Source organism: Macrobrachium nipponense, chromosome 1 (assembly GCF_015104395.2).
Source record: "Macrobrachium nipponense isolate FS-2020 chromosome 1, ASM1510439v2, whole genome shotgun sequence".
Lineage (NCBI taxonomy): Eukaryota > Metazoa > Arthropoda > Malacostraca > Decapoda > Palaemonidae > Macrobrachium > Macrobrachium nipponense.
This window is the reverse complement of record NC_087200.1, coordinates 117,084,607-117,105,142: the sequence shown is the minus strand read 5'-3', so window position 1 is coordinate 117,105,142 and position 20,536 is coordinate 117,084,607. Positions and strand designations below refer to the sequence as shown.

At 40.0% G+C, this 20,536-nt stretch overlaps 1 protein-coding gene across 1 annotated transcript in view; it reads right to left on the bottom strand.

Annotated features, from left to right (window-relative positions):
- Positions 1 to 20,536, bottom strand: part of LOC135219574 (polyamine-transporting ATPase 13A3-like) — a 445,505-nt gene that overhangs the window by 138,653 nt on the left and 286,316 nt on the right. The window contains exons 14-15 of the mRNA XM_064256451.1: positions 8,342 to 8,935; positions 6,001 to 6,129 (exon numbers count right to left, since the gene is read on the bottom strand). Of these exons, the coding sequence (XP_064112521.1) occupies positions 6,001 to 6,129; positions 8,342 to 8,935 (723 nt within the window). The remainder of the gene's footprint in view (positions 1 to 6,000; positions 6,130 to 8,341; positions 8,936 to 20,536) is intronic.

Below are 20,536 nucleotides of genomic sequence, written 5' to 3'. Positions count from 1 at the left end.
TGCAAGATTAACTGGACGTGCCCTGATAAGGGATGCTGGAGAGATGAATTGGGATCCTGCATGGCTCCCACCAAGGCTTCCAAGCAAGGATGGGGGTAGACGACCGAGCCCGAGACCTACTTTCCAAACTGTTGAACCCACGAAAGAGATCAACGACTTCCGAAATGGAAGACAAAAACTCTTGCGTGTCTCCCTCCTCCTGCTCCAGCAAAGGAGACCGACGACGAGAAGGATGTGTAGGCTCCTCTAAGGTACCTTCTTCATTAAATTAACAGTAGGATCAGCAGCCAAACAGCCCAAAACACCTACTAACCTGTCTGGGCTGGGTCCATGCGTCAGCTCCCGAATCGAACCCACTATAACATTAGGAACATCACTACGTTCTCCTCCAACAGATGATCCATTAACATGTCAGTAAATGGTCATGGGCCTTACTTACGAAAACTTGAGATCGAAGGAGAATCCTCGAGAATCAAACTCCTAGAAGCATCAGAGAGAGGAGCAGAGGGGCAGGCAAACACTCCTGCTACAGCCACTTCGCACTCATCACCTTCGATTTATTGACAGGGGCCTTGAGATCCTTATGGCGACGAATAGGCCTTGGAGAAGAAGGAGCACTTGCATCACGTGCATGGACGGGGGAGGTTGCAACACACTCGAGACTTGCACAGACGGGGAAGTTGCAACATGCCCGCGATTCGATGCAGAGGACGGAGCAGCCGCTGCAGATTACAAAAGGGAAGATACACCAACACTCCCTGAAATGCCAACACTCTCGAGAACACGTCTGCGTAGTTCCTCCCTCGTAGGCGAGAAAGAGCAAAGTCCTTACCCTTTCAACGCTTGATACGCCGAAGTGGCGTAGAGGGGGAAGAGGGAGAAGACAGTCATGGTTCCTTAAGCAATCTCTTCACAGGAGGCAGGGACGAAGCAACGCAATTCTTCCAATCCTCCCAACCGTTAGTACAAAAATTAGAATGGCACCTACTGCATGAGATGTGGGGTGGTCAGTCACTGCCGAAGCCAAAAACGAGAACACGGAAAACCTGGAATTCCAATGCACACACGTTGACGAGGCTGAGAAGGAGCAGAAGAAGCCATAATATCAACCAAACACACACACACACACACACACACACACACACAACACAAGCATAACGGGCAATGAACCGGGTAAAGACCAAGAGAGGGAAACATGACTCTCGCCCAGGCGGCCAAAGAAAAGACTGATGCGTAAGCATAGGTGAATGGCCAGACATCATAAGATTCCTTGCTTTCATCTGTTTTTTAACTGGATCCAGCTAGGCGCTAGAAATTATCCTATTGTTAAGACCGAAGGTTTGTTCGCATATGAATAAAGTAAGTGTATAGATAAATTTTTATTTTTTTTCATTTGGTATACATGTCTTGTACTTATATGTAGACAAGGTCTACTTACAGTATAACAAATGCATTTTTACTGTAGCATGGTAGTACTAATTTTAATATTTTCATTACAGACTAGTAGCAAGGGCAACTCATGTATAGGTACTGTGGATCTGCAGCACCCCTGGTTTTCACTCAAAATTTATCAATATACTGTATAGTATATTGATAAATATACTGCGCAGTATACTGATAAATTGTATAGTATATTGATACAGTAATTACTTGTGCATACATATTATTTGGTATATGATAAATCATTCCCAGTCTCGTTTTTCATAGTCACTCATCTCATTTTTGAAGAAATAATAAACATGCTTGAATGGAACTGTACTTACTTGAACATAATATTTGATAAATATATAATAGATCATTCATAATGTCATTGGTCATTGTAATTCATCTCATTTGTAAAGAAACAATAAATATGCTTGTATGGAACTGTAATTACTCGAACATAATACTTGATACATACAGTATACATACGATAAATCATTCATAATGTCATTGGTCACCATCATTCATTTCATTTGTGAAGAAACAATAAATATGCGCTTGTATGGAACTGTGTATTTTATAGTCCCAGTGACGCAAAGTTTGGTTGTTTTACACATGCACACGTGAGTGACCATGAACCAGGAAAGCCTCAATGCACTTGCAATGATTTGAATTGAGAAAAACTTCCTCACCAATCATCCCGAAATCGGGGAGAAAGTTATCAACGTTTTCACCCAAAATGAAACAAGAAGAATGGATTTCATTTAAATAAATGGATCAAGCTGGACTGGAACAATTTATATGTAATGTAAAAATACATTTTGTTTGGACTTTTCTTTGTGCATGTGTATGTAGTACTATTCCGTTTTGCACATTATTTTCTGACGCAGCACCCACATTCAAGTTGAGAGGTGCTACTGCAGGCTACTATACAGTGCAAATATGCTCCTACTTTACAGAATTCGTCAGCAACTATGAGACAGTAAGTACTACTGTAATACACCCTGTACATAGTATACATACACAGAGAACAGTAACAATATATAATGTAGGTACTATGTACATACTTTACAAGACACCAAAAGGTTTATATGTACTTTACAAGACACCCAAAGGATTAAAGGTAGGCTTTCTTTACTTTACAGTATTTGCAATACTATAATGTACAGTAAATTCTATAGTAATACTGCATAAATATAATTTTACTTCCTGCACCGTTACGGGATTACAACGCCATTAACGGGTCTAAGATGCCGTTAAACAGTCTAGTGCTCCGAAAGACGGTGCGCGGTGGCTGTAGACTTTAAACATCGCTTAGCGGCAAATTTCGCTTAGCGTCAGCCACCAGGAATGGAACCCCTGCCGTTGACCGAGGGCTGTCTGTACCTCCGGCAGGTAAGTCTAGTAGGAGGAAATACAAAGGACGTCAATCCTCCATTCTTTAATTGACTTCCTACAGGAAGAAGAAATAACTTTCTTAAGGAAACGTGCCCTATCATCTGAATGGTTCCTCATTAAGAACATAGGGGCTGGTGAGGACTGGCAGCTGGGATGCAGGAGGAGGAAAAGTTCACTATCAAATACCTCAATAAGGCAGCACATGGTGAAGGAGCAGTAGGTTCTTGCTCGATCTCTTTTCCCAAAAAGATTGGAGACAGGTTGTCATCCTGGACAGGTTTAGGAACAATAGGAGCTTTCTTCAGGTCCATAATTTGCACCAACTGATGTTCAATCTGAGCCAGAGCAGGATCATCAGGGTTCGCAGATGAAGGACACTAAGTTGAAGGTCTGACTGGAGGAGGCGAAGGAGACCGCAGTCTCTAAGATGAAAAAAATGGCGATGGGTGCTCAGGTGCAGGTATTGGACACTCAGGAGCTGGCATTGGAAGCTCAGGAGTTGGTGCTGGGCACTTGGAAGGCAATGCAGAACATTTGGAAGTTGGGTGTTTGGGAACCCATTGTGGGTGCTCTAGGACAAAAGTTGAGCGGACAAGTGAGATGTCACTATGGGTACTTGAACATGGACAGGTGTGTGCACTCCTGGACAGAAGTCAAGTGGACAGGTGAAATGAACTCTGGACCGTCTGAAGCGGACAGAGGGCACTGATGGACTGAAGCGAACACATAAAAGGTTCACTGCGTAATTGCATGAAGGCCTGTGACCAACAAGAGACTACTTATACTTCTTAACAGGCACTGGATTCTCCATCAGATTGGAACCCTGACCGGGGCTTGCTGAAGAGTGCTTAAGAGGACGGGAAGAGTCCAGGCAACATGTACGGCTCTTCCTATCCACACAGCAGTCATTGGAAGAGCTTGATGACAAGCCCTGCACACTCCACTCCTGCACCAGCCTTTCCAATGGCTGTCTACTGACACCTGGGATTGCATAACAGGTGCAATTGAGGGGGGGGGGGAGACAACCAGTGGGCAAACCCACCCAGCCTCCCTTGAACTATGGATATGTCTCCTCCAAGTGTTAGGGAAGCAGGGAGAGTGGCCTCAGTGCACTGCACTATCATTTTGCACTTTTTCTATAGATTCTTTGCATAATCACTTAGCCAAAGTACTCACAACTAAATTAAACTTCTTATCAAACCTATCCTTGATACTGGCGATCTTATTAAGCTCAGAAGCAAGGGAGTCAGGCACAGGAGTAGAAGGATAATCAGTAGGAGATTGGTATGTATTAGGAGAAAGTAGGAATAGGAGATGAAGGGAGAATAATAGGGCTAACCTCTAAACTGGCCTACGTGTAGCCTCTAAGCTAGGCCTATGTGTAGCCTCTAAACTAAGAGAGCGCTTTTCGGTTCTAAAAGCCTCCTTCCTGTTTCTATCTTTCTCTAGCCTATCTAAATGAGAGCTCAAACATCCAATTGACTACTATCTCACATAGCACATTCAATATAGGCTCTATCCCCAATGCAATCTTGCTCCCTAGATTTTGTTCAGATAGTATGAGAATCGTAGCAGGCTTTAAGTAACCTAACATTGCAGCCAACCCCTCTGCACTAGCGAACATTAGAACCACTAGAATTTCACATATTTGTTGTAAACCTGGTCCAAATTCTTACTAAGGACTGACTATAGTTTGTGCTAACCAAAAGAAAACAATTGTACTTAACCAATATGAAATAACAACTGCAAATTCCAACAAACGCTGTTGCAAATGGTGTGATGTTTACACCACAGGTGACAGAAATGAATTGTTAAATGGCTGTGTTGTTGTTCCAACATTCCTTGTAGTGGGCGGAGTCTGTCACCTAGGTAAAACAATTAAGAAGAGCTTCAGCGAAATAAAAATAATTTGCTGCATGAGGTACTTTAGGTATGCAATTACTTGGTAAGTGACATATGAAAATACATTTTTACATAAAGTCATACAATAAAATGGTTCATCCACTTGAATGAAGTGGAGGCAAGAGAGGGATAACTGACAACATTAATGGAACATTATGATCAGTAGAGACATAGCGAATGATGCATAACAATAACACTTTACAAATATTAAAGCTAGTTACTATTATTTAAGTGATATAACCCATATGATTACACATTTGCTTTAAGCACTATCCCCTTAGAAATTTACCCACGTTTAATGACAGAAAACAGTCCAACAATCAAATGAAATCATAATGATCAACTATAGATTAAAAACTGATGAGGCTATTAGTTCATTACATAATGTACAAAACTCCTTTTACTTTTTATACATAAAAGACTACTCATATGAACTGTTACTTTGGATAACTGTTACTAACAGCTGTGAAGTATAACAGTTACTAAAAAAACCAGAACAGTGTCTTGTGATCACAGACTTGTGGACATGATGTTGTAACTTTATATCTTTACTATAGAAAACAGAAGGTCCAAAATTGCAAAGACATACAATATTTCATTGCATAGTTCTTATATCTAGTGAATCAATGAATGTAACTGAGAGTTAGATTCATTACTTATTACCAGTATCAGTTGCTCACAGACCATGGGTCAGGCTTGTGTACTTGACTTTTCCCATTAAAAGATGTATGATGATTTTTTTCTCAAAAATGTTATATGGCAGCAAATATGGTATTACAAAAAATTTTATTTGAGTCAACTTATACTCCTTTCTATTTTGGCATCAATTAAGCCACATCTATTCCAGGATAAGCTTTTACATGCTTATTAAATAACACACAAGCATGCAATAAATTTTACGACCAACATTTCTATTCACCACCACAGACATTACAACACTAACAAGTAACTTACTATAGTATGCAGTGTAAGCACTTTAATCCATACAAACTGACAGTTCTATGATCATCTTTAAGTTGTGCTAATGACTTATACAATACCAGTAAAACCAATGACCAAATAAGTTCTTAAAAGCTATGAGTGCAGTAGCTGAAAACCAACAATTTAAGCAGGGTAAGTTTACATACCATATTTCACATGAAGATTAGGGCATTTGAAAAATCAATTTTTCCACCACCAATACTTCAATCAAGCTTTTTACTACCAATGCTAAGGTAATACAGTACACAATATCATGCAAAAGTGTATCTGAATTAGTGTGGTAGAGAATGAAATCACCTGCATGGCTGTCTCGACAACATTTGCAATATCTGGTGGGTCAATATACGATTCCTTTATACATGGACGAACGACAGCTGGAGCAACCTGGTCGTAGTTGGAGCTTCCTAAGCTTGCTTCTTCCATGGTCTGTCATAACATGAATGTGTTCAACTTAAATACAAAATAAATAATATAGAAGCAAATTCATATCATGCTTTATAAAATAAAAAAAAATTGCCTTATATACAAAAATTGTAATCTGTTCAATTTGCACAACCAGCTTTCCCATAACAGTACGTAACAGATTAAGCAGAAATGCAGAGGAAAATGAGATATGTGAAGGCAGTACTATTTAAACAATGGAAGTTGGTGACATTACTTCCCTAATACTATAATGACAGAAAATTTGTACTTAGAACTGAAGAGAATTCAATATATAGTTTTTCCAAACAATAAACCTAATTCAGTAATATGCTTTACGGGGAAAATGATAACACAAAAATAATATGAGCTGGAAAAATGTCAAAATCACATTTTATGTTGCAAATCATTATTTAGTGGTAATGTATTATAGACTGTTCTTGTACCACTGTATCACTATTCTTAAACAATAAAAATGTCTTATTTTTTTATTTTCCCTAACAACCCTAATCTTTCTCCTATAATGAGTTGCTGCAGACTGCTGGAATAGTGCTTTACCCTATTGAGAGAGAGAGAGAGAGAGAGAGAGAGAGAGAGAGAGAGAGAGAGAGAGAGAGAGAGAGAGAGAGAGAGAGAGAGAGAGAGAGAGAGTATTAATAAAACTTGTATAATTTTTTGTACTAAAAATAATGTAATATTCACACAATAACAATGGAACATGAATTACTCTGTGGAGTGATTGAAAAAAAAAACTTAAAACACACTATTTTCCCCTTCTAGAATTACTAACAGAAGATATCTTGGCGGCCTTTGTGGCCTCATCATAGTATTCTGAGGTCTTCCTGTCATATTGATGCTGATAAAATCTCAGACTATCCACTCTTTGCTATTAGGTACCTATGTCATAAATGTCTCAGGAACCTCTGAATCTGTCACAATGTGTAAAGGCATGCCTGTGGTACTGCTCTCATAAGGACTCTTTCAGTCCTTTCAATCCCTTTGTCTTGTGACGGGCATCCTGGCCCTTACACTGTTACAAAACAACTACTATAAATAGAGTAAGTAAAAAAATTCCCCATTCATTATGTTGAAGAGGCTAAAGAAACCACATAATGACTTTCTCTTTAATCAGTACTTTAATGCTATTCCTCAATAACTAACAGGTGTTTAAATGACAAATTCTTCAATAAAACGTAACCACAAGAAGTACAGCCTAAAATTCATATTAACCTTAAAAGTGAATAGGAAAAAAAAGCATAATTAAACACCCAACAGAAAATGAGAGAGAGAGAGAGAGAGAGAGAGAGAGAGAGAGAGAGAGAGAGGAGAGAGAGAGAGAGAGAGAGAGAGAGAGAGAATTTTTGTGTCATTATATATAAAACTCTGGTTTTTTCTGTATTAAAAAATACAACTCATTAGCCAACGTCTGATTTTATATCTATAACAAAAATGTTTATGTGCGCAACAATTATACTACATGGAATACAAATAATAATCATTAGGATTCAGAAAACCAAGAGTAAATAATTACACTCCACTTCCATGGATGTAACATTGGGCAAATCAAGGAGGATATGCGACAACAGAGTTTAACAGCAAAGTTCAATAAAACTGTAGAGTCAGGAGTCAAGTGAAACAAATCACCAAGAAACATTAGGAAATAAAAGATATAAGGAAGAGAACTCTGCAAAACTTTAAAAGAAAGGAAAGATAAAAAAAGGTGATTGGAAGATATGAGTAAGTACTAACTGCTTGGAAAAAAAGAAAGATGAAAAAAGGTGAATGGAGGATATGAGCGCTTAGTGTAACTACATACTACATACCTAATACCTTCACCTACCATGTACTTACCAGATATCTAATGCAGTCTCTTTTCATGCATAAATACCTAATATTTAATTAAATTATGCATTTGTTGCCACATTTGGCTCTACATAATGAATCAGGAAGGTTTTGTAAATGCAGGACTTATATTAATATTAAATTACATTATGCTGTTAAATCATGCCATTGTACTTCTTCACATTGCTCTCAAGTTTTTCCTAATTTTTATTATCAAGCAACATTAAGTTAAGCAAAATAGAAACCATAAACCAACAGAAGCAAAAATCACAAGCAAAAGGTTCTGAGATTAAAAAATAGCATGCCAGTGAACATCAATCAACAACATTCAGCATGAAAAAATACCAACTGGCCAAACATCCATCACCAATATCACCTGCTCCATAAAATGGGCATCCTGAGTCGTAGAGGCATCTCTGTTCTCACTCTGAGTAGGACCTTCACCATCACTAGTGTGTAAGTGCAGTACACTAGCAGTGCTTTCAGGTGGAGTGCACACAGTGTCAGTGGGATGAGGCATGGAACGGACACTTAATGGGGAACAGGGAGGAGCTTGGGGTGGATGAGATGAAGGCAAACTATGTAAAAAAGAGTGATATGAATGACAAAAAGGTTGAGTAAATGACGACATTGAATTATGAGACACAGGACATGATGAAGGAAACAAAGGAAAAGAAGAAGGGATGGCAACTGATGGTGAAATAGCAAGAGGTTGAGATTGCACATTAAGAATTAATGAAAGTGAGTTAGACTGAGATGATGATGATGATGTACAAGCCTGGGACTTTTCAGAAGCTATGACTAGAGAGGATGGATGACCAAGAGTCTGGAGTGAGTTCTGAGATGAAAGGGCAGAAGGAACGGGATTAGGACAGGGGGTAGTTGGAAAGGTTGCTGTTGGAGGTCGGACAATTGTGGGAATAAGGTTATCAAAGCGCTGTGTGTCCTCATCACTTGGTTCTTCCATTGCCTGGTTGGGTTATATCATGTTAGTTGGATAACCCACACCCTCAACAAATTTTTATATATATGGAAAATATTTTTACCACTTAATATCTTCACATACCTTGCAACAGAGAATTTAGACTCAAGACAATATCACAAGTAAAATTTACATTTCACAGCCTAATCCTAAAGTTTAATTATGAAGCTTCTGAATGACAATATTAGAGATTATCAATATGTAACATGAAAGGTTAAAACATTTACTGTTATCATGAGTTTGTGCCGAAGTGGGTGTTAAAGTGTATGCCCTTGAATTCAAGTAATATCTGCCCGTATTATCATGTAGCTTCTGTTTTTACCATAATGAAAATGAATTATTTATGATGTTAAAATGATTCTGATACACATAAACTAATGAAGGTTTACTGAAACTTGACAAGTCTAATGCACATCAATAGTTAAATAAGCTGTGCAAACTTGAGTACTTTAACTTACTTGACGTGAATAAAAAGCAATAACACTGTTTACACTAATGCATACAGAAATTGTTGCTGAACAGCCTTATAAAAAATGACATTATTCTGGTTTTCAGTACTTGGATAATACTTCTTAATAAGACAAAAATAAACAATATTTCACTAACTTAAAATAAAATTTCCACTATTAAAGTATGACAGAAGTAAAAATGACTGACAAAAGCACAGTAGGTGCACACTAAAGCTCAAAGAAATAAGGGTGTTCAAGTCTGTTTACATTAGTGAGTTTAAATACAGTGGACCCCCCGTATTCGCGGACTCACACATTTGCAGATTTCTCACGGGAACGCTTCCCCGCATTATTCGTGGAAAATTTGCAAAATTCCTGGCTTTTTTTTTATCAATTTCATCATAAAATGCACTTTTTGTGATAAAACTATTAAAAAAACCAAGTATAATATTTTTTAGGTTGTTTTTCTTGAGTTTTAACTAACAAAATAGGCTGTTTTTAGTGTTTTTATAAGGGTTCCAAACCTTCGCGGGTTCTAACTACTCACGGGGGGGTCTGGTACGCATCCCCTGCGAATACGGGGGACCACTGTACGTATAGCAAAACATAAAAATTCATGCAAATGGATATACAAGCCATGTGTGGTATTCACTATAGTAAAAGACTAATAACCATTAAATGTAATGTACTGAAACTTTGATATTCAATGCCCTTATGTTGTAAACATTTGTGTAGACACTTGATAAAGATTCATAATCATGACCGATATAGATTCATACTCGTGTCCAATTTCTAAGCTGTGTGCTCAGCTTAAATGAGTGCTTTTAGTAAACATCTAAGAAGATAAATTAAATAAATGACCAAAGCACATAAATTAACTGTTCTTCTATTAATGACTAAATAAAAATGTTTTTGAAAAAGTTTTTTTTAATTAAAACCATTAATTATAATTAACCTTATTCCATATGAACAATCCCCGTTACACTGGCTTGAAGAGCTGAAAGAAGAATGGTTCCACAGTGCATAAACAGCCCACCATTCAATGTCTGTCAAGAGCTATATTACTCATACTTCTGTTCCAGTCCTCATCTGGAAGAATGAGGGGGGGGGGGGGGGCGGGGGGGGGGGGGGGGGGGGGGGGGGGGGGGGGGGGGGGGGGGGGATCAGGCACGGAAGGTGATGATTAATATGCTTGTATAAAGATATGCTTTGAATTAAAAACATCAGTAAATGACAAATGCCCTAAACTGCAACGGGAGGGGAGGATGAAACAAAAGAACCTCTGAAGATAATCGAACTGGATGCATTAAGTACATTTCCTATAGACAGTGGACAGAACTCAGAAATTCGTGTAGTTTTCACAAGTAATAATCACCAGACATTCCCAGGTGGTTCATGCACCAAAAACATAAGGCAATAAAGGAAGGTACTTGATAAGGTAAAACACCATAGGAGAACACTAAATAATGAGGGTGCTGATTATGAGCCACAAACATCCAATTTTGCATTCCTGGGAAGCAGTAGGAGCCTAAAAAAAACACTTTGAAATTCTGATTCCAGTGAATTGAGAGTAAAAGGTAAACATCAGGAGAAAAGTATGGCAAGGATGCATATGAAGAGGGCCTAATCAGAAGTGATTCTCTGCCATGAACTATAGACCAACTGATGATCACAAAGGCTAACAGTTGGGATAAGAGGCTCTGTTGGGTATAAAGCCTACTGAAGTGCCAAGATAAGTTTGCCAGTGGCTCAAAAAGCAAGTAAAACCATGGAAGTAGTCATCAAAATCACTAAAAGGCCCACTGATGTCTGTGGAATAACAGGAGTTAAATGGCAACCAAGCATGAAAAATTCTGTCACTGTCAAGACCCTGTTCCTCTGGATGAAGTCTGGAGAGAGGGAGCAGTGGAGACCTGGTAAAAATGAAAAACAAAAGACAAGTGACAATCTTGAGATGGAGAAAGAGGATGGTATTGATGGGAATGAAGAATGGTGCAGAAATAAACCAAGTACCTTACACAAACTAAGAGTAGGTAAAGGGTGGAAGGACAGGATTCATACCCAACTGCTGTCCTGATCAAGGAGAATCACCTTCCATAAGGTATGCAGGCCTAATAATCGTGCCTCAAGGAAATTCAGTGACCAAGGAAGGTTGCAAACCAATGAAAAGGGTAGCTCCAAAAGTCTCCTGCTTAGAACAGCAAGGGAGCCCAAGAAAGAGAGATTACAAACAGGCTGAGCCAGAGCATTCTTTTTCTTGCCATGGACTGCACTAACTTCCAAGGGTGGGAGAAATCACCATGACAGAAAGGCAGTGAGAAGCCCCAGCATGAGAGAAGTCATGAATACACAGGATATTTCTAAATACAACTGACATCTTTACAATATCACAAGTGATGAACCTGGTAACCAACTAGCAACAACAAAAGAGGGGGTGAAAACACATCTCGGTACTCCAAGATGAGGTGCAATCATGCCCATGGCTGGGATTGCAGCCGAAAATAACTGCAGAAACTGAATTATTAACTTTCATAGAACCAGCATTATTGCCAAAATAGAGACCTGTGGGAGGGATCCTCATAAACCAAGAATCAGAGGACAGCACCCTGACAAGATGTGAAACTGCATGGAGGGAATGACCATGAAGCCAACCCTTTAGTACTAGTTACCTTACATGGAATTTAAGAGACTAACCTTTCCAAGCCATTCAAGAAGGGTGAAAGCATCATGACAAATTCCCAATAACCATGGTGGGCAATAAGGCCATTCCACTGAAAGGCCAAAAAAAGAAAAAAAATGCAAAGATAGAGTGTGTCTACTGAATTTGAAGGGGACAGTATGAACCTCACCAAGTAGCATAGAAGGTCAAAAATTCAACAGGGGAAAACAAGAGCAGCACACACCATTGAAGTGACACCCTCAATAAGCTGAGATCACAGGAGCAAATAAACAACTCGCAAAAATACATGTACAAAGAATGAGGCCAAAAGGTATCCTAAAATAACCTGAGAGCAGTGCACAGACCTGGACCAAAGTTTGTAGTACAGACCACAAACCTGACGAAGCACCAAGAGCTAGGGCAGAGGGATGAGCATGCATGGCTTAAGAGGGGTAAGAAAGCAAAGAAACCTTAACATCAGCTGGAGGACTGAACATGCCAAAAAGCACTCCTAAATCCTAGACAGTGATGAAGTAACATGCACCAATCTCCAGACACACACTGTCCAGTGTCAAGAGTTACCATCTTCTTCAGATGACAGGAAACCAAAGGCAATCTGTGGGATGCTGGGTGGTAATCCTTGTCAATGAATAGGAAGGATATTGCTAAAAACTTCAAAGCAAAGACTTCTTGTCAAAGTACTTACACTTCCATAACCCACCCTGGAAAAGCCTGACTGATGGAAGAAAGGTAGGAGGGGAGAAGGGGTAAGCAAGGGGTTAATTTCTTCAGGGACATCCATTCAAATCAATGATAAGACAACTTGCTGACACAAAATGGAAGAATTTCATGAACCACAAGGAGCAAAAGAGAGGACAAAGAACCTGAGGCATCTAAGAAAAAGATGGCAAGGCAGGAAAGGCTGATGCAGGCTGGTCCTCACAAACATGAAAAAAATGGAGGAGCAAGGTAAAGGAAATGGGGGAACATCCAACATACATCCACATTACTCACCCATACTCCTTCAGGGAGTAAAGTTCTGCAGAAGGGAGCAAAACCTGTAAGAGCATAACTCCTACAAAATTAAGACCAAGGGCATATGGATCAAACAGAGAGAGAGAGAGAGAGAGAGAGAGAGAGAGAGAGAGAGAGAGAGAGAGAGAGAGAGAGAGAGAGAGAGAGAGAGACACCTTTTATGAAACCTTCATGGAAAGGTAAGGCACTAACCAGGAGAAAACTAAACCTCATCAGAAAAATATATTGAAACAAATACAGGGATGAGAGGTAAATGTCAAGTACCTGCAGGGTCATACTAAAAGGAAAGACTGAAATCATGATCTCCAAGTGTAAGAAGAAGGTACACAGACCTGAGCTATACCAACATGATCACCATTTCAATACTTAAAAATCAACAAAATGATGCATTTTGAGGACAATGAATATGTCATCAAACTGAAGCACTTTGAAAAGGATGGTTGAAAGAGATCTGCAGTTGTAATGAGGATCTCCGTGAAGGAAAAATCCCCCTGAAAAAATGAAGGAGGTACATACAAGACCAAGAGAAACAAGCCATACATGATGGGAACATATAGGTAGTCTTGAAGATGCTTAGTCAACATTGAATAAGAAGGAAAAGGAGCACTCCAAGACAGAAGTTACTGAAACAACCAGGCTTCAGTGCAAATTGTGGACACATGCAGAGAAAAACATGAGGGACAAACAAGTCACAAACATTTGTGAAGAATGAAATTCTCTCAAAGGCAACACTGGGGCTGACAAACTCAAGTGCAATACAACAGAAGACCAAGAAGTTTCCATGATGCAACTTCCTGAATCCCTGGAGGGCTACATAATCGAACAGAATCGTGAATTGGCACATGGAAGCCAAGACCCAGAAAATGACATGGAGGCATTGCCAAGACAAAACCACAAAGGAGGGCACCAGAGGCTGCTGAAGCACTTGAAAGTCAAACAATAAACACAATAAAAATAATGTTGTGGCTGACCACAAAATGTAATGGGGATGCTTAAAACCCAAAGTAGAGGGGACTAGGATGACTGACGTACTAGGAAGTCTAGAACAAGAACACAGACAACCAAAACAAAGTGAATATTCAACAAGCAAGACACTGAACAGACTTAGCAGTCATCAAAGATAAAGCTGTAGGGTTAAAGGATACCACTGAACGGGTGCCATAATCACCAGAAACAAAAGGGCAGGTGAAACTAGATAAGGGATGAAACAAACTTGCAGTCAGCTCCATATGACCAGAGTTCCAGAAAGGCATCAACTTGTTGGAGGGTAACAAGCACAACCCAGGTAGAAAGATCGCCATACCCTCTCCAATATCCCCTCATAGGAAAATGATAAAAACTTGACCAAAAATCTGGTTCAGGGGTCAAACATAGGTCCCAACAGGAAAGAGAAGGTAATACCACTTCCAAGAGTCCACAACAGCAAAAAGCACATGAGCCTAAACTTTAGTGAAAATTTTTTAATCAATTTGTATTTTTCATAACTAACAAGCCTGAGGTCTTAACATGAGGATAGATAACTTAGCGCCAGCTGGAAACCAGTAGAGTTAAAAAATTGTGTACAGAAGGGACTGTTGGCATCTGTGTTTGGTCACAAGTCATGTGGAGCCACCCACATACCCCTCTTTAATTCATGACCCTGTTAGTTATTCTTCCAACCCAGGTTAGTTGTTAGAGGGGTGGTTAGAGGTGGGCCTTTGTATGTTAAGACCTCAGGTTTGTTAGTTATGAAAAATACAAATTGATTAAAAATGTCATTTGTTCATATATGAAACAAACCTTCGGTCTTAACATTAGGATAGACTTACTTTTGGTGGGAGGTAAGTACTGTTAACCAACTGGAAGTTTGCCACCTTTGATCAGTTTTCTGAATAACAGTATTCTACAAAACAACTGACCAGTATTTCAGAATTTAAGATATATATGAATATCAAAGAGTCAGACTTCTGGATTGCTATACAATGTCATAGTTCATTGCCTCTGAGGAAGATAAGAATATCTGTTCTACTAGCAAACCAATGTATCCACTTATGTACGTTTGTTATCATTCCTCTCCCCCTTGCTACAGAGAGGAATATCTTGCTATTGATAGGTATCTTACACTGATGTTAACTCTAACAGTATGGCTACTTCACTCACCTGTATCTTGTCTGTTCCAGCTTATGATGGTACTCTCTTCTTACTGCTCGAAGTAAAGACGGAGAAAGAAATTTGATAAGGAAAGAGACCAGTTATCTTATCCATTTCACATTCATACCATCATCTTAGACAAGATACCAACTGACCCGCCATGGGTGCTGGATGAGTTACACAATTTGTTGAGCAGCCACCAAAGGGCCCAAGGAAAATGTGTCCAAGGACCTCTGGGCAACATCCTTTATGTACAGGGAATTGAAAGTGGTTTGTCATTACAAAGAACCATCTCTCAAAATTCAATGAACAGACGCTTTCTTAAATTGCTCAATGAGTTCATTCCTCTAAACGTCACGGGTTCTTGCCTTCCCGCCGTCATCGGACTCTCATTTCTGGTGAATAAGGCCCTTTGGCACTTCTTTCCTGACTTGGCCTGTCCCAATGAAAAGTCTTCGTCAACCAACATGTCAAAGAAGTACAAGGTACTGACAGAGCCTTCCCATTAAACGTCCAAGGAACCGTGGGTAAAATTCTTCAGGTTGAACATGAAAATGGTTTGATACAGTCATGAACCAACATTCACAATCATTTTAACAGATATGTTCATAATTGCCAGAGAGGCACATATTCCTCTGATTACCTTCCCTTCTGTATGACCCAAATTGGTACAAACTTGACAACAAGGAGTAGGCTTATCTAATCACCTCAAATAATGAAAATACATGGAAATTTCTGTCCACCCTTCCTTGGTTTGGCTTGTGTTCACCTAATGTCTACCAAATTTATGTTACAGGTGATGGAGTCTTTTAGATAACCACAAAGTACTCTGACAAGTCAAAGCCGGCACTCCTGAAGATCACTAACACAAACCCACGCCGTACTGAGCGTGACAAAAAACTGAGGCATATCAGTCATCATGACCCACAAGATATTGACTTATTACGCTAGTTCCTGGGGCAAATTGGAAACTATTGTTTCCAACTACATTTGAATTTATGTCAAAAGCCTGGCTATTGAGCACTCCCATTCTACCAAGGTCAGAGGGAAAACTTTTTCCCAGGTCAGTTTCCTGTAACGTGACTGACGTGTGGGCTTGGTAGTACCCCAGTGAGTCTACTCCGATACAAAGTATATTTTCACGTAGTAGATCAGAGTTTCTTATACGGCGACCCCATATAAAAATGGGAACAAGCTGGGAAGAAGAGGAGATCAGAGTTTCTTATGTGCATAAGCCAGTTCAATGCTCTTGAGTCATCTGAAGATTACTCAGTGTGAAGTGATATTCACATTCCAGATGACCCAACCACCAGTCAGATGTGTACCCCATACGGGTAACTACAGAGAGACTTTCCTCTGTTCTGACAACAGATCCACAAGATCTACTGACAGAATGCCTTGAATGGACGGAAACCTCCCTCCTAAAGGCAGTCACGGTAGAAGGCTCATTTTGTATGTGAGACAAAGAACTCTGAAGTTGTCTTACATCCGAGCTGATACTCTGCCTACAAAATCTTAGAACTGTTAGTTTGAAAAAAGATACTGGACAAACTCCAGACCTGAGACATTAATTCTACCTATTGGTGATACCTCTTCCCCACCCCTTCCTCTGTTCAGGATATGATGGAACAGGTAGAACGGAGGGCTTGTGTAACCTCCTGGAATCCTTGGCCTGCTCGAAGAGCGAGAACCCTGTAGCAGATAGGTCTTAAGTAGGTCTTCAAGTATACGGATGATACCATAGGAAAACCCAAGGGAATGTCCTATGATAATATATTCTACTCAGACATGTCCTAATTATCCTACTGTCCAAGGAATTACACTGTTAAATAGGACAGGGCTCATTCTGCCAAAAGAATGTTACTTTCCAATCGCGAAACATCCAACCACCATGGTGCTATTCTCAAGCAACATAGCTCAGAATTGTACCCAACCTCAAACTCTTGAATAATGGGAAATTCCCAACCTTCCTTTTCCAGAACTCATGAAGTTTAATGACCTGCTACAGTTAACTGAAGCTCAAACCCGCTAGGCTAGGTTCAAGACTTAAATGTCTTCCATATTTAGAAACTAGGCCAGGATGGAAAAGACTCGCTCGAAGGTACTAGGTTAGTCTAGCAACCTACCACTTAGACTAGGCTAAGTAGGTATGGTCAAGTTTGACCTGGTTAACTTATTTTAAGTTGGTAAGACCAGGTTCAAACTGGTTTGGGTAGGTTAGGCTAGGCTAATTCTTCCACTACTTAGACTAGGCTAACTCCTCCATCACTTAGGCTAGGCTAAGTTAATAACAGTATAATTAGAACTAGTCTAGGCTAGGATAGACTAGCTTATTCTAGAAACTCAACCATTTAGTTTAGGGTAAAGTGGTCCAAAAAAGTTTGGACTATATATGCTACGCTAAATCCACAACCACCTGCTATGCTGAGGTGGTAAAAGTGTTCCAAATGGGTAGTACCGTTCCAAATGGGTAGCCTAGGTACTAGTCTATGCTCGGCTATGCTACGAACTTTACTACTCAGACCAAGCTAAGATAGTAAAGGCAAGTTTAGGTGGCAAGGCCATGCTAAGTTGTCAATCCATTGTTAGGCTAAGTTGATACATGTATGTCGGGACTAGCTAACCCAATAGTTAGGCTAGGCTAACTAAGAACTACAGTATACCACTCAGACTAAACTAAGATAGTAAATGCAAGTTTGAACACTAAGACCTCAAGCATTTGCTAGGCTAAGTTGGTACATATATGCTTGAACTAGGGTACACATATGCCTGAACCAGTTAGTTCAGACAGGCTAAGCTAAGAACTACCACTCAGATTAAACTAAGATAGTAGAGGCAGATTCGGACTAGCTGGGGTAGGCTATAAATTTAACCACTTGTTGGGCTAAAAGGTACGACTTTATTAGCTAGGCTATAGCATCCCAGATTATGAGTGCACTATTTAGGCTTGGCTACCTAAAATGGTGGAAGAAAGAAGTTCCACCTCCTTCTTCAGACGAAGTTTTCTTCATGGCCTATACTCCAGAACCTCACTCAATTAGTAGGTCTGAATCTTTGTTTATAAGATAGCTATAGCAACCAAATCTACTCCCAACAAAAAACCACCTTGTGCGATCAGAGACTGAAATGTGTTTCGTGAGTTATTGTTGAGAGGAATGGTTCCTCAGTACTTCACTGCAAAGGAACCAGCCTATTGACTAACTATAACTACTTGTCTAAGAGTATGTAGAAGCGTTTGGTCAATATTCTTAAAGGAAATGAACCAGATTGTATAGAAAGTATAAAAAAACAAGGGAATTCTTCTTACCTGTAAATATTTGAAGTCTTGGGTCAACCCAAAGTCTGTTAATTCCCACAATGCAGACTGCATGTGTTTTTAGATGAATCCCTAGACTGGTTGTGATGGGTGCTTATGTTGGTAGACAGCAGGTGAATGTGACTGATGCACCTTCACTTCTCTTCGAATGTAAATGAGAGAGTGGCACATCTCATTAATTATTGTGTGGACCTTATGGCCGTCAAGCATTGAGCACATCGTAAAACAACAACCGTTCTCGTTCTCATGGTAACATGTCACCATAGTTCTTACGAACACTTTCTACGCAGGTCACTATTTTCAAAGTCACTTCCTACAACCGTCACAGTCCTTACGGCTGTCATATGCTTCACAGCTGTCATAGTTCTTACGTTTGTTATAATTCTCATGGTCTTCATAGTCCTCATGGCCATCATAGTTCTCATGGCCATCATAGTTCTTACAGTCATTAGTTCTCATGGCTGACATAGTTCTTCAAGCCGTCCTGGTTCTTACGTCCATCATGGTTCACACAACCTAGGCTATCACTGGACCATTGACAACCTAAATGGCAACCATCTAGAGTAGACTGAGCCAATAACTACTGCTTGAGCTTTCTTCTTTGGAAGGATGTGACAGTCCCCGCCTCAAAGACGAAGAAGAAATAATCATTCTCCACTTGGCACTGGGATCTGTTAGCATACCCTTATTCCAAAATTTAACTTGAGTGCGCATCGGCATTGCCGCGGCTTACCCTACAAGAAAATTCAAGATCATGAGGACGAAGACGATTCCTGTCTTCTGTCAGACGTGTCTTCTCAATTTCCCTTCAAAAACTTTCAAATTTCTCCATCAGTGTGCACTCCCGAAATAAAAGCATAATTATAGTTGTCACCGAAGACGAGATGCTGGCAGCAGTAGGCTGTCGTGACATCATGACTGCCACCATTTTGATAGCGGTTTTGGCTATGATGTCATCATGCTTGATGGAAGTTTGAGGTTGTTGATGGTACTCTTGTGGCCAAGACAAAGAATCCCAAAAGGCTGTGGCACTGTTACTTTTTACAAGGATGTGACAATCCTGGCTCGAAGATGAAGAAGAAATTATTCTTCTCTTGGCACAAGGATCAGTCACAAAGTCCCTGATTCAAGCGTTCTCCAACTCTTCACAGCCGCAGTAGGCCAAGCTTCCATCAGTCACTTGGTTGACATTTACAACTACTACTTGTATTTTCTTATAATAAGGATGTAACAGTCCTGGCTTGAAGATGGAGAAGAAACTTCTCCTCTTGGCACGAGGATCAGCCATGAAGTCCCTATTCTCCAATGATTGGTTGGAGAACGCACTGGCGTCAACGTCACCGAAGCTTGTTGATGCCTAAGCAGGAGACAGAGGAAAGACTTGCCTCTTTTCTACTAGTATGTTTGCTATTTCTCTAAAAAAACGTTCGCGCCACCAAATCAGAAAGGGTAGTTGTACAGTCCTCTAATACATCGAAGAAGCGAGAATGGAAGCACGTTTCCATGCAAACAGCAGCTGTGATGTCATGGCGGATGCCATGTTTATGACGTTACTGAGCATCGGGAAAGTGATGTCCGCACTTGACAGGAAGAGCAAACCTGTTGTTTTTATTCCTGTAGGCATAGCAACCTTAACTCAAAAGGCCGAGGTGTTATACTATCTGCTGCTCTACAGATGTCGACGTATTCAACCGCCATTCAGTGACTATCAGGGTAGAAGGGACATTCATAGCGAGGGACCCTGGAGGGAAGCATGACGTCATATAGCAAACCAACTCCCCTTCTTGGGTTGGTACTCCTGATAGGCTTAACGCCTATTGCACACCCCCATCAACCCTGCCTCTGTATCTGGAACGAAAAAAAGATGGCAATGCACAACCCCTCCCTGCAGGGAAAGGAGCACAATTAATTAAAATTACATCCAAGCTTTGAATTCATAGGTGAGCCATATAGTTCACGTATGTGAAATATCCAATAATACAGGTAGAAAATTAACTGGA